Raw genomic sequence first — 14,430 nt, 5'->3', positions numbered from 1 at the left:
TGAGACCCCCAGTGATTAAATTTTTGAGTTGAAGCTACTACCATGAATCAGTCTGTAAGACGTTTTGGTCACGTCCCCAAATCTATGCAAAAGTAAAAAATCCTAACTAGGAAAGCTCTTTAGATTGAGACACATCTACAATTAGAAATGAGGATACTTCAGACACAACTTAGAATAGATTTACAAGGAGATCCTGCTGAATAGCATTGAGAACTATGTCTAGATACTCATGTTGCAACAGAAGAAAGGGTGGGGGAAAAATTGTAATTGTAATGTATACATGTAAGGATAACCTGATCCCCTTGCTGTACAGTGGGGAAAAAAAAAAAAATCAATGTTAAAATGAATAGAAAATAAAGTTCTGCTGTAGAGCACAGGTGAAAAAAAAAAAAAGAAATGAGGATACTATTCTTAGAGAATGAGAATAATGATCATTTTTATGAAGAATAAGAAAAAAAGCAGAATCAAAGGAAATTAATTCTCTGGATCTGAAACAGTTACATAGCTGTTCTGTTAATGAGAGAGGGCTTTGTTTTTTTCTGTGGGGAAAAATATGGTGATAGTTGTGATAAAAATATTGGGGAGCTGAATTCACAGTTTTAGAAATACACATTTCTTCAAGGCATATTGTCACTGAATCGAACAATATTAGTATGTACATAATTGGAATATGTATTAAATGGCAATTTTCCGGTTAGCTTAAGAATTGAGTAAAGGGAGTTCCCGTCGTGGCGCAGCAGAAATGAATCCGACTAGGAACCATGAGGTTGCAGGTTTGATCCTTGGCCTTGCTCAGTGGGTTAAGGATCCAGCATTGCTGTGAGCTGAGTTATAGGTCACAGATGTGGCTCAGAACTAGTGTTGCTGTGGTGTACGCCAGCAGCTACAGCTCCAATTCCACCCCTAGCCTGGGAACCTCCATGTGCCGTGGATGTGGCCCTAAAAAGACAAAGACAAGAATTGAATAAAGATCCAGCCAAAATCTTGATGGACTTTTTTAGGGTATAAAGGGATGGAACTTGGCAAAATTATTCTCATATTCATCTAGAGAGATAAATTAATGAAAAGTGAATAGGAGACTACTCAAGGAAAATTTATTTTAATAGTAAAAATATATTTATAATGCTATAGCAACTAAGACAGTGTAGTGCTCTTACAAAGAGGTAGATCATTGTTGCAGTAAGTCCAGAAATTGAGCTCTGTATTTCTAAGATTTTAACCATGAAAAGGTAGCTTTTCATATAAATAAGGGGAAAATGAATTACTCAATAAAGACAACTGGGAAGTTGGTTAATTGCTAATCACGCAAATTAGCAATTAGTACAATTAAGTGATTATATTTATCACTCGAATAAAATTATAGTTCCTTTGATGTTTATGTAAAAAAGCCTTAAAATGAATACAATATAAATATTTTTCTGGTGTTAAGTTAGAGGAGACCTTTCTAAGCATAAAAGCAACCAAAACAATTTAAGGAAAAGTGATATAAACCTTACACAATACCAGAAGGCAAATGACAAGCTAGTGTGAAAATAGTGAAACATGGCAGATTGATTGCCCCATCTGTAGAGTGCTCTTACATTATTCACTTGTGCTCAGGAGTAAATTTGGGAAAGGATATAAATGATTAATGTGCAAAAGAAGAAATAGGAACATCCAATAAACTGCAAAAAAAATTTTTTTCATCAAAAAACATGAATCATAACAGCACTGAGAGATGGCTTTTTTCCTACAAAGTCAGATATTTCTGTTAATCTGGTTCTCAACAGTTGGCACTTCCTCTACATTTGGTAGGTGTATAGCATAATACAACGAACTTGGTTGTATGTATTTTAAAACCTTAAGCCAGTAATTCTGTGTCTACAAATTTGTCTTGAAATAATCAGAACTGTATATAAATATTTATGTCCAAAGATGTTAGTTACCCCCATTATTTAATAATGACTAACTGGAAATCACTTAAGCATGTAATAGGAAAAAATTGATTAGATTAATTATGCTATGTATAGAATAGACTACTATGCAGTTATTTAAAGCTTTGGAAAAAGACACAACATATGAAATGAAAAAGCAAGTAACAGATTTGTTGGCTATAATCCTGTAATCCTAGTTGCTTTAAATAAGTGGTGTGTGTGTGTGTGTGTGTGTGTGTACAGAAACATTGTGTAGGAGTAGAAAAAGGACCAGAAGAGTGTGTGTGTGTGTGTGTGTGTGTGTGTGTGTATCAAATCTTTCACAGTGTCTCCTAGGTGTGGGATTACAGGTAATATTTATTTCTTTTACATTTAAAAAAATCATTCCCAGAATTCTGGAGTTCCCATCATGGCTCGGTGGAAATGAATCTGACTAGCATCCATGAGGACCCAGGTTCCATCTCTCGCCTCGCTTATTGGGTTAAGGATCTGGTGTTGCAGTGAACTGTGGTATAGGTCGAAGACACAGCTTGGATCTGGAGTTGCTGTGGCTGTGGTGTAGGCCAGCATCTATAGCTCTGATTTGACCCCTAGCCTGGGAACCTCCATGTGTGGCAGGTGTGGCCCTAAAAAGACACACACACAAAAAATCATTTCCAGAATTTTTACAGTGACTGGAGTTCCCATTGTGGTTCAACAGGTTAAAAACCTAACTAGTATCCATGAGGATTCGCGTTAGACCCCTGGCCTCACTCAGTAGGTTAAGGATCCAGCATTGCCATGAGCTTGGTGTAGGTCGCAGACAACAGCTCGGATCCTAATTGTTGTGGCTGTGGTGTAGGCAGGCAGCTGCAGCTCTGATTTGACCCTTAGCCTGGGAACTTCCACATGCTTCACGAGTGGCCATAAAAAGCAAAAAAAAAAAAAAAAAAAAAAATCCGGAAAACCACAAAAAGAATTTTTACAGTGACCCATTATTACATTTGTTTATCAGGAAAGAAACAGCAGGTTTTTTTTTTTTTTTTTTTAAGGTATATTTAAAAAGAGTTGAAAAAAATAGAATTCTTCTAAGTTGGCTTAAAGAACTGTTTACCTTTTACTTGTTTTATTTATTTTTTTAATATATACATAATTTTTTTTCATTATAGCTGGTTTACAGTGTTCTGTCAATTTTCTGCTGTACAACATGGTGACCCAGTTACACATACATATATACATTCTTTTTTCTCACATTATCGTGCTCCATCATAAGTGACTAGATACAGTTTCCAGTGCTACAGAACAGGATCTCATTGCTTATCCATTCCAAAGGCAATAGTCTACAACTATTAACCCCAAGTTCCCGATCCGTCCCACTCCCTCCCCATCCCCCTTGGCGACCACAAGTCTGTTCTCCAAGTCCATGATTTTCTTTTCTGTGGAAAGGTTCATTTGTGCCATATATTTGATTCCAGATATAAGTGATCTCATATGGTGTTTGTCTTTCTCTTTCCGACTTACTTCATTCAGTATGAGAGTCTCTAGTTCCATCCATGTTGCTGCAAATGTCATTATTTTGTTCTTTTTTATGGCTGAGTAGGATTCTATTGTGTATATATACCACATCTTCCAAATCCAATCACCTGTCGATGGACATTTGGGTTGTTTCCATGTCTTGGCTATTGTGAATAGTGCTGCAGTGAACATAGGGGTGCATGTATCTTTTTCAAGGAAAGTTTTGCCTGGATATATGCCCAAGAGTGGGATTCTGGGTCATATGGTAGTTCTATGCATAGATTTCTAAGGTACCTCCATACTGTTCTCCATAGTGGTTGTACCAGCTTACATTCCCACCATCAGTGCAGGAGGGTTCCCTTTTCTCCACACCCCTTCCAGTGCTTGTTACTTGTGGACTTACTCATGATGGCCATTCTGACTGGCGTGAGGTGGTATCTCATGGTAGTTTTGATTTGCATTTCTCTACTAATCAGTGATGTTGAGCATTTTTTCATGTGCTTGTTGGCCATCTGTATACTTTCTTTGGAGAAATGCCTATTTAGGTCTGTTGCCCATTTATCCATTGGGTTGTTGGCTTTTTTGCTGTTAAGTTGTATAAGTTGTTTGTATATTTTAGAGATTAAGTCCTTGTCAGTTGCATCATTTGAAATTATTTTCTCTCATTCTGTAAATTGTCTTTTTTCTTTTTGGTTTCCTGTGCTGTGCAAAAGCTTGTCAGTTTGATTAGGTCCCATTGGTTTATTTTTTCTTTTATTTCTGTTGCTTTGGGAGACTGACCTGAGAAAACATTTGTAAGGCTGATGTCAGTATGTTTTGCCTATGTTCTCTTCCAGGAGTTTACAAGGTATCTTGTCTTACATTTAAGTCTTTAAGCCATTTTGAGTTTATTTTTGTGCATGGTGTGAGGGTGTGTTCTAGTGTCATTGATTTACATGTGGCTGTCCAGGTTTCCCAACAATACTTGCTGAAAAGACTGTCTTTTTCTCATTTTATATTCTTGCCTCCTTTGTCGAAGATTAATTGACCATAGGTGTCTGGGTTTATTTCTGGGTTCTCTGTTCTGTTCCATTGGTCTGTCTGTCTGTTTTGGTAACAGTACCACACTGTCTTGATGACTGTGGCTTTGTAATATTGCCTGAAGTCTGGGAGAATTAGGCCTCTGGTTGGTTTTTGTTCCTCAGAATTACTTTGGCAGTTCTGGGTCTTTTATGGTTCCATATAAATTTTTGGATTGTTCTAGTTCTGTGAAAAATGTCATGGGTAATTAGGGATTGCATTGTATCTGTAGATTGCTTTGGGTATTATGGCCATTTTTACAATATTAGTTTTTCCAACCCACAAGCATGGAATATTTTTCCATTTCTTTACATCCTCTTTAATTTCCTTGATTAATGTTTTCTATTTCTCAGCATGTAAGTCTTTCACCTCGGTCAGGTGTATTCCCAGGTATTTGATTTTTTCGAGTGCAATTTTGAAGGATATTTTTGTATTTCTTTTCTAGTATTTCATTGTTAGTATACAGAAATGTGACTGATTTCTGGATGTTAATCTTATATCCTGCTACTTTGCTTAATTTGTTGATCAGTTCCGGTAGTTTTTGGGTTTAGTCTGTAGGATTTTCTCTATATAGTATCATGTCATCTGCATATACTGACAGTTTTACCTCTTCTCTTCTTATTTGGATGCCTTTTATTTCTTCTGTTTGTCTGATTGCTGAGGCTGGGACTTTTGCCATTTTTATTATAATATGTCTTGGTGTGATCCCATTTGTGTTCAACTTGTTTGGGGCCCTCTGTGCTTCCTGTGTCTTCATATCAGTTTGCTTTAGATTTAGAAGGTTTTCAAACACAATTTCTTCAAATATATTTTCAGTCCCTTTTTCTTCTCCTTCTGGAATTCCTATTATTCGTAGATTGGCCCACTTTATATTATCCCATAGATCTCTTATATTGCTTTCATGTTTTTTCATTTGGTTTTCTGTCTGCTGTCCTGATTGTGTGATTTCCATTATTCTATCTTCCAAATCACTAATTCGCTCCTCTGCATTATTCATTCTGTTCTTTAGTGCCTTTAGCTCAGTTTGCATCTCTTCAAATGAATTTTCTAATTTTTCTATGTTCCTCCTTATATTTTCTAGTTCCTTTCTAAAGTAATCTGCATTACTGTTCATATCCTCTCTTAATTCCTTGATAGTCAGCGTTAATTCCTTCCGTGTTTTCACTACCTCCCTTTTGAACTCAGTGTCTGTCAGACTGCAGAGGTCTGTTTCATTGTTGACCGAAAGAGGTGAATTCTCCTCTTCCTTTAACTGGGTTTGGTTTCTCAGCTTCTTCATCTTGCTTATGTTTTTCTTTTTCTGTGAGATTAGGGAAGCCAAACTATAGTCTTGTAAAGCTACTTCTATGCAAGAGCACCCCTTTGTATTTGGGGGGGATGGTTACTATTTATTTTTGGTGTGGGATTTTGAATATTTGCTGTCTCTTTCTTTGGTGTGAGCAGGCTGTTACCCCCAGGAGGCTCAGTGTGTTTTTAGGAAGAAGGAGGCAATGGGTAGGGCCAACAGTCCATACCTGGTCACTGGACTCTTCGACAGCAGCAAGGAACTGTGGGAAGGTGGCACAGGCTACTCCTAGTTTCAGGCCCTGGTTAGTGGTAATGAGCTCTAGGCATATCTACAAGGTGTCCAGAGCATTTGGCAGTAGCAGCAGCAGGGTGCGTGAGTTCCCAGGGGAGTGAGAGCAACTTTTACTTGTTCTAATGTTTTCACTTTTCGGATGGGAAGACAGAGAGATGGGTGATGCAGAGAAAATTCATATTCACACAGGTAGTAGATGCTTTCCTAGCTTCCAGCACAGTCCTGTCTAGTTTTCCATGCTACCTCCTCAGCAACCAGATTTTACTTAGTCTACACAAGTTAAAGAAAGATTTTGTTCACAGCTCGAGCTAACCCAAGATACAGGGTTCCATGTCATTTGCTGAATGAAATGGATGCAGCCAACATTGAACTACAAATGAAAAGGTAATTTTAACTTATTTTTAGAGTTGGAATGGTTTTTCTGGTGAACAAGGATGTAATTTAGGTCTCAAGTATCCAGTAATGAAAACTAAAAAGGAAAAAAGCAAACTAGATAATGTCATTGTCTTTTTATTAGCTGCCGAATTCTTATAGTGAGAGTATCTTTTACTGTGCAAGTGCCCTTATCCATGAGAGTGAATGAGAAAGTGACTGTGAAACAGCCATCGCTAAGTAGGAAAACTGGAGGAGTCTGTGAGCACGTAGTTGTGCAGAGTGCGTTGTATCCTGGCCTTTCAGGTTATTCCCTCAGCACGGAGTCTGTTAGGAACATCCCCTCATGTGTAAGTAGTTGTGAGAACTGGCATTAGTGACAGAAGACCAGAAGCAGACCAAACGAAGGAAATGTGGAAGCTACACACTGTTCAGCTTAGTGTCAGCCTGGGGCAAAAACCTGCAATGGATTGTTAAAGGGATGGTTGGTGAGAACTTGATAATCTCAGCATTCTCTTTTGAGATCTAACCTTGAACCCTGAAGAAGTGGTTCTGTATTTGCCCTCTGGGTCGGTGGGAACTAGATTCCAGAAATGCATGTTCTCATGGTCCTCTTGTGGACCCAACGGGCCGATTATGTGGCAGAGCTGTGTTCCACATTTTTATCATTGATTTGAAGCGGAGGGGGAGAAAATAGCAAGTAGACTGAAAGGCAAATTAAGATATAAAGGAGAGCTCAACAAAAATCAAGACATTAAAAATATAAAAACAGGGGTTCCTATTGTGGCTTAGTGGTAATGAATCTGACTGTATCCATGAGGTTGTGGGTTCGATCCCTGGCCCCCACTCACTGGGTTAAGAATCCAGCATTGCCATGAGCTGTGGTGTAGGTTCCAGACATGGCTCAGATCTGGCGATGCTGTGGCTATGGTGTAGACTAGCAGCTGCAGCTCCAAACAGATTCGACCCCTAGCCTGGGAACCTCTGTATGCTATGGGTGAGGCCTTATAAAGACACTAAATAGAGAAAATTCCCTTATGGTGCAGCAGGTTAAGGATCTGGTGTTACTGCAGCTGTGACACACATAGGTCATTTCAGTCCCTGGCCTAGAACTTCCACATGCTGTAAGGTGTGGCCAAAAAAAAAAAAAAAAAAAAAAACAAAACCCCAAACTCAGAATGAAATATCTGAAGTGCAAAAAAAAAAAAAAAAAAAAAAAAAACTGCCTGCATGAATGGTGTGGATTAGCAGTTAATATTAAAAATAAAAACAACTTAAGGGGTTTTAGTCAACCAGTACTGATCTTTTTAATGTGGTTATTGAAGAAGCTACTGTGCTTTTGAGGGCCACATCTGGGGCATATGGAAGGAAGTTCCTGGGCTGGGGGCAGAATCCTGTGCCACAGCTGCAGCAACACTGGATCCGAGCCACATTTGTGACCTGTGCCACAGCTTACAGCAACTCCAGATGCTTAACCCATGGAGCAAAGCCAGAGACCAAGTCGGGTTCTCAACCCACTGAGCCACATGGGAGCTCTGCTACCACTGTCTTCTCCCGCATTCACCAAGTTGTACTAGATACCTGAGTGGTGCTATAGCCTCGTCTTACTCTCCGTTGGTCTGGCTGCCTAGAGTGTTTTTGGCACTGTGCTTCAGGGCAGCCTGAGTGGATTCAGTCAAGTTGTAGCCAGCACGAGGCTGCTGCTGAAGACATTTGACCTGGAGAGAGTAGTAGACTTGGATCATGAGACCGACATCAAATAGTTCATGGAGTGTCTGTGGGATCTAGTGGAAGTAAGGAGAAAATAGAAGTTTGCTCCTGTAGAAATACAGGAGCGTGTTTCTAGCATTTTCTTCATAATCATCATCTCAGGATTAGAAGAGTTCAAGTGTCATTTGTTCAGAGTAACATTGCACAGTGTATATTAAAACCTTTTTCCTTGGAATTCACAGTGGCAGAGCTATTGAGAAACTAAGATAAGTCATTTTGGAGTTCCCTGGTGACTCAGTGGGTTAAAGACCTGGCATTGTCCCTGCTGTGGTGCAGGTTCTGTCCCTGGCCCGGGAACTTCTGCATGCCATGGGTATGCCAAAAGAAAGATGTCATTTGGGGCATGGAAGGAAAGGATGTTAATTGTAGTTACTTGGTGGAATAGAGAACTTATTCTGTAAAACAAGGTTTGAGTTGAATGTTATAAAGTGTATGTTATAAAAACTTAGCATTTGTGTGTTTTTGTGCCTCTTTAAAGGGCAGAATGTGATTCTACAAACAATAGTTTTGAATTGCATCTCCACCTCGGCCCCCATTATCATTTCTTCAATGGGGCTCTGCACCCAGTAGTCTCACAAACAGAAAGCATGTGGGATTTGACCTTTGATAAAAGAAAAACTTTAGGAGATCTTCGACAATCAATATTTCAGGTAATATTGTTTCACTTCCTCTTCATTTAGACATTCCCATCTATCTCAAGCTGATTCCCCTTTTCAGAAATCCTATATAGCATACAACTATTTATTTTTCAAAGCTGCTTAAGAAAATCCTATGCACCTCTCACTTCTCTCGAGGAATGGCCCAGATGTTCTCCCATGACTCGTAAGCCTTTCAGAAAAGCTTTTCTGCACAGGCAAGACTCACACAGTCCTGCCAGCACATTTTCAAGGGAGAGTCAAGCTGGTATAGTAAATAGGGCGAGAGAAAGTAAAACATTGTATTTCTGGGGAAAAATAAGTGAAAGAGACCGTTTTTTAAAGAAGTAAGAAGATAGAGATAATTGTGTTGGCTAAAACCAAGAGCTGCTAAAACAATAAAAGCACTGAACTTTTCTGCCTTTCAGTATAGAATAATGTTTGTTAATAAGATTCCTAAATGAAGGAAGATGTCTGCTGGAGAAAGAAACATTGTCGTAATCGTCTCCAAATAATTTATCTAATTTACCTACTCCATGGAGTTCCCATCGTGGCGCAGCAGAGACAAATCTGACTAGGAACCTTGAGGTTGAGGGTTCAATCCTTGGCCTCGATCAGTGGGTTAAGGATCCGGCGTTGCCGTGAACTGTGGTGTAGGTCGCAGATGTGGCTCGGATCTGGCGTTGCTGTGTTTGTGGTGTAGGCCGGCAGCTAGAGCTCCAATTAGACCCTTAGCCTGGGAACCTCCATATGCCATGGGTGCGGCCCTAAGAAAGGACAGAAAAATAAATAAATAAATAACCTACTCCAGATACTTTGTTTTACTTTCAGTGCTTTCATATAAATTGTATCATTTGATTATTTAACCTCATGAGGGCAGCCTCACCCCATTTCAAAGATGAGGAAATAGTGATTGAAAGAGATTAAAGGCTTGCCCAGGGTCAGACTCTAGTTAGCAGTAGAACTGGGGTGCCAGCCCTGGTCTCCCTCCTCTTTCTTTCCTCTTAATTATACTTCACGCCACACTACTTCATGCTCAAGAAGAAGGGAAATAGAAAGTTTTTTCCCATGGAAACCAGTGACTTTTCTGAAAAACTATCAATTACCAAAATTAGTAGCTTTCTTTTGTGTTTCTTCTGAGAAAAGCAGGACAGTCTCTTAACTTTAGATGATTAGAATGATATTTAAATGTTGGGTCAGTATTAGGGTTTCTAAAATTGTCTAGTATTTCTGAACTTTTCCCCTAAAAGTTTATTTCTGAGTCAATCCTGGCATGTTGATATAGGTGGACTTGGGCATCTGACCCCCTCTAGGGTGATGTTTCAAATGGAAAAGACCTTACTCACCTTCTCAAGGTGTAGATTCACTCTGGTCTGCTTTTGGGGGGAGTCTTTTAGGATTTTGTTTTTTGGGTTTTGTTTTGTTTTAGGGCTGCACCTGCAGCATATGGAAGTTCCCAGACTAGGGTTCGAATCAGAGCTGCAGCTGCCAACCTACACCACAGCTCACAGCAACACCAGAGCCAAGCTGCATCTGTAACCTACACCACGCAGCTTGCAGCAGCCCAGATCCTTAACCCACTGAGTGAGGCCAGGGATGAAACCCACATCCTCGTGGATAATGGTTGGGTTTGTAACCCCCTGAGCCCCAATGGGAATGCCTTGCTGTTTGGTGCTTTTTTAAGTGCACTCTGTATTATTTTAGAATTAAGCCACTGGCAGGAGGCTGTGCAGTTGACACAGGTAAGTACATAAGACATTTCTTTTTAAGAGAACTACCTTGCAATATTGTGGAGAGAGACTAAATAGTCCTGACCTTGCTACGTGATGTTTTGGTGAGGTTACTGCAGTCCCCAGAGTCTTGGGTATAGAAAAATTTTTTAAAAAACAAACAAAAATCCCTGGTAAGCTATTAAATAAGCTAGTAATGCCACTTTAAAATTTACAGTGAGAGACATTCCTTTTGAGAAATAAGAATATTCAAGCATGCTTTTTCCTGAATAGTGGTAATTGTAAACACATTATTTTTGTTCTTCTGGGCAGGGGTTCCTACGCTGGCACACAAATCACTTTTCCTTCTAATAAAAGTGGTTGTCCCATAAACTAAGTAGAAATGATTGTTGTTTAAATGGTTGTGCTCTCTGTGTATGCCAAGAGTCTTCAGTCACTATGGAAATGAGATTAACCGTCTTTGAATCTAACTAATTTATTTAACCGTGAAATGTGTCTTTCCACATTTCTGGTGCTCTGTGGGGATTGTCCCTTTTGCTTGCTCCCGTATCTGCTACATAAGTACACTGGCAACGGTGCTCTTCTCGTTTATCCTGGAAAAGTGATCTAAATGTTCCGTTTCGTTGTTCTCTTTTCTTTCATTTGTATTTTGCAGCTGTTAGAATTTTGGGAAGGAGATATGGTTCTTAGTATTGCCAAGTTTGTGCCAGCAGGACTTCACGTTTACCAGACACTTGATGGTAAGATAAGTATTAAAACATGGCAGTGATTTTGTATATTTACATTTTTGTGGGGCTCATCTGTGATTTTCTACTTTTGGCCAGTCTTTCCTCCTGCCTACTATTTTTCTTAATTATCTAGGTTATCACATTGGTTTTTAAACAAATAATTTATCCAATTTATAGTGTATCCAGTATATACAAAGTGTAAAATTTTACTGACGGAATGTTTTATATTTTCTGAAATTAAGGCTGCATCTCTATCTAAACAAATGTGTTTTAAAGACTTTGGGAATTTTTTTTTATATTACCACACATTTTTGAGCAAAATGATTTGAAACCATTTAAATCTTGTTTAATATAGGTTGGTTTCCTTACCCAACTCTCAGCTTCAGATTTTTGTAGCAAAAATAAACAAAAGTACTTCAAGAGCTTGGAAGTACTTCCTTTAAATAACAATAAAACAATTACAGCAGTAGCATTGGTAACATTTACCTTGGACTGCTTGGTGCTAAATACTGAGGTAAGTGTTCGTGTAAACTATCTCGTTGGATTTTCACAAACTTCTCTGGTCCACTTTTCATAAATGAGAAAGTGGAACCAAAGAGACTTGCGGTCGCCAGAGACGTAGCGCTGATCAGTGGTGGAGCAAGGCCCATATGATGTGTGAGCCTTACCCTGTTCAGTGTCAGCTACTGTTGACCTTGGATATTAACTCTTTTCCTGCTGTCAAGCTTATGTAACGACATGGAGAGATGCTTACAGGAAAAGAAAATTAAACTAAAGAGTGTAATAGAAGGAATAAAGGTAAAAATAAAATAAAACAATGTCAATATAACAAACATAACTACTGCATTTTTCCTCAGTTTTCTTTAACAAGAATGCTTTTTCAAACAAATGTGTCTCAGCTTTCTTTCGTTAAATTGTTTTTGATGATCATGAGAGTGATTTCACTGATAATCTCGTCTTCCTAGGAGATGACCTGACACTGTGTGAAACTGAGATTGCTGATGGGGAAGACATCTTTGTCTGGAATGGGGTGGAGGTAAACAAGTGTGGAAGAAATGCTCACGGCAGTTTGGGATTTTTTTTTTTTTTTTTGTCTTTTTGCTATTTCTTGGGCCGCTCCTGCGGCATATGGAGGTTCCCAGGCTAGGGGTCCAGTCGGAGCTGTAGCCACCCGCCTACACCAGAGCCACAGCAACACGGGATCCGAGCCGAGTCTGCAACCTACACCACAGCTCACGGCAACGCCGGATCCTTAACCCACTGAGCAAGGGCAGGGACCGAACCCGCAACCTCATGGTTCCTAGTCAGATTCGTTAACCACTGCGCCACGACAGGAACTCCTCTTTTTTTTTTTTTTTAGTGGCTACACCCATGGCATATGGAAGTTCCCAGGCCAGGGATTGAATCCAAGCCACACCTACAATCTACCCTGAAGCTGTAGCAACACCAGATCCTTTAACCCACTGTGCCAGGCTGAGGATTGAACCCATACCTCTGCAGTGACCCGAGCCATTGCAGTCAGAGTCTTAATCCTCTGCACCTAAATTTATTGTGATAAACTTTTATTCAGTGTATGTGAGAGCACTTAGAAAACTGTTAACATGTCCATAAATTTTGTTGTATGTTTAAGAGATATTTATAGAACACCTCCTGGTGCCAGGCTGTGTGTCAGAAGCTAGATGCAAAGGTAAATAATCAGTCTTTGTCCTTCAAGAGGTCATAGTGAAGTCATTACACTCAGCTAAGTGTTACAAGGGAGTCTGTACATACTCTCACTGGGGACCCAGAAGGGGGCAGATTGATCTCCTGAATTAGGGATGGAGGTGAATAATGGAGCAGAGTGAATTTTCTCTTCTCTTTTTTCTTTTTTTTATCTTTTGCCTATTTAGGGCCTTCCCTGCATCATGTGGCGATTCCCAGGCTAGGGGTCCAATTGAAGCTACAACTGCCAGCCTACACCACAGCCATAGCAACTCCAGATCCGAGCCGCATCTGCCACCTACACTACAGCTGATGGCAACACTGGATCCTTAACCCACAAAGCAAGGCCAGGGATCAAACCCACATCCTCATGGATACTAGTCGCATTTGTTAACCACTGAGCCACAATGGGAACTCCGTTTTGGGAGGGCTTTTTTTTGTTTTTTTGGTCTTTGTTTTGAATTTTCTAAGTCAAAAAAAGGGCAGGGAGCACCTCACCACTAAGTGGACTGTCCTTGGTCCATCTCATATACTTACCACCACTGAGGATTCATACACCTCTGTTTCCACTTCACATTTCTCTCCTAAAAAGCAAAAGATGGCTAAGAAGAAGGTCACAAAGAAAAATCGAAGTTTGTTCTCTTGTTTATTTATTTGTTGTCTTCATGCCTTTTCTAGGGCCACTCCCTCGGCATATGGACGTTCCCAGGCTAGGGGTCTAATCGGAGCTGTACCTGCCGGCTTACATACACCACAGCCACATGGGACCTGAGCCATGTCTGCAACCTACACCACAGGCTCACGGCAATGCCGGATCCTTAACCCACTGAGCAAGGCCAGGGATCGAACCTGCAACCTCATGGTTCCTAGTTGAATACATTAACCACTGAGCCACAACGGGAACTCCTGTTCTTATATTTAAAAGACATTTGTGAGCTTTATTTCACTTGAAAAAAAAAACAAGACTTGTTCTATAAGAGTCTTTTACTACGATACAATGTCAACTTAATTTTGGTAAATGTAACTCTGCTAATGCTTGCCTTGATGCTTTTGTTAGGTTGGTGGAATCCAGATTCCAACCGGTAGTGACTGTGAACCTCTGCTTTTAAATGTTCTTCATCTGGGCACAAGCAGCGAAGGAGAGGAGAGTCAGCAGTTGGTGGAATCTCCGCATGTCTTTCCATCTAACGCGGAACTAGGCACTGTGTTCGCAGCCTTGTCAGTCCCAGAAGGGGTCGTCTTAATCAACAGCACCACATCTCTAGGTGAGGAGAGCTGGACCGCCCTTGCCAAGGAAGACTTGAAGAAGACTTTCAGAGAACAAGGTCTCAGAAATGGAAGCACAGTTTTAATTCAGGATTCTAATGATGATAGCAGGTAACCTGCTGAAAAGCGAATTCTTTCTTAAGTTATTTTGTAGTACTGTCTCTTAGAACTCTAATGTTTTAT

The 14,430-nt window shown here is 39.9% G+C and overlaps 1 protein-coding gene across 15 annotated transcripts in view; it reads left to right on the top strand.

Moving 5' to 3' along the window:
- USP40 (ubiquitin specific peptidase 40) overlaps positions 1–14,430 on the top strand; it is an 82,033-nt gene that overhangs the window by 28,977 nt on the left and 38,626 nt on the right. For all 15 annotated transcript variants that reach the window (XR_002339427.1, XR_002339426.1, XR_002339423.1 and 12 more), the window contains 5 exons: positions 6,348–6,429; positions 8,666–8,837; positions 11,208–11,292; positions 12,246–12,316; positions 14,039–14,358. Coding sequence is in view for 7 of the 15 variants with exons in the window: in XM_021076207.1 (XP_020931866.1) it covers positions 6,348–6,429; positions 8,666–8,837; positions 11,208–11,292; positions 12,246–12,316; positions 14,039–14,358 (730 nt within the window). In the remaining 8 variants the exon portion in view is untranslated. The remainder of the gene's footprint in view (positions 1–6,347; positions 6,430–8,665; positions 8,838–11,207; positions 11,293–12,245; positions 12,317–14,038; positions 14,359–14,430) is intronic.

The sequence above is a fragment of the Sus scrofa genome, chromosome 15 (assembly GCF_000003025.6).
Source record: "Sus scrofa isolate TJ Tabasco breed Duroc chromosome 15, Sscrofa11.1, whole genome shotgun sequence".
NCBI lineage: Eukaryota > Metazoa > Chordata > Mammalia > Artiodactyla > Suidae > Sus > Sus scrofa.
Note: the sequence above shows the minus strand (reverse complement) of the source record. Positions and strands in the feature narration are given on the sequence as shown.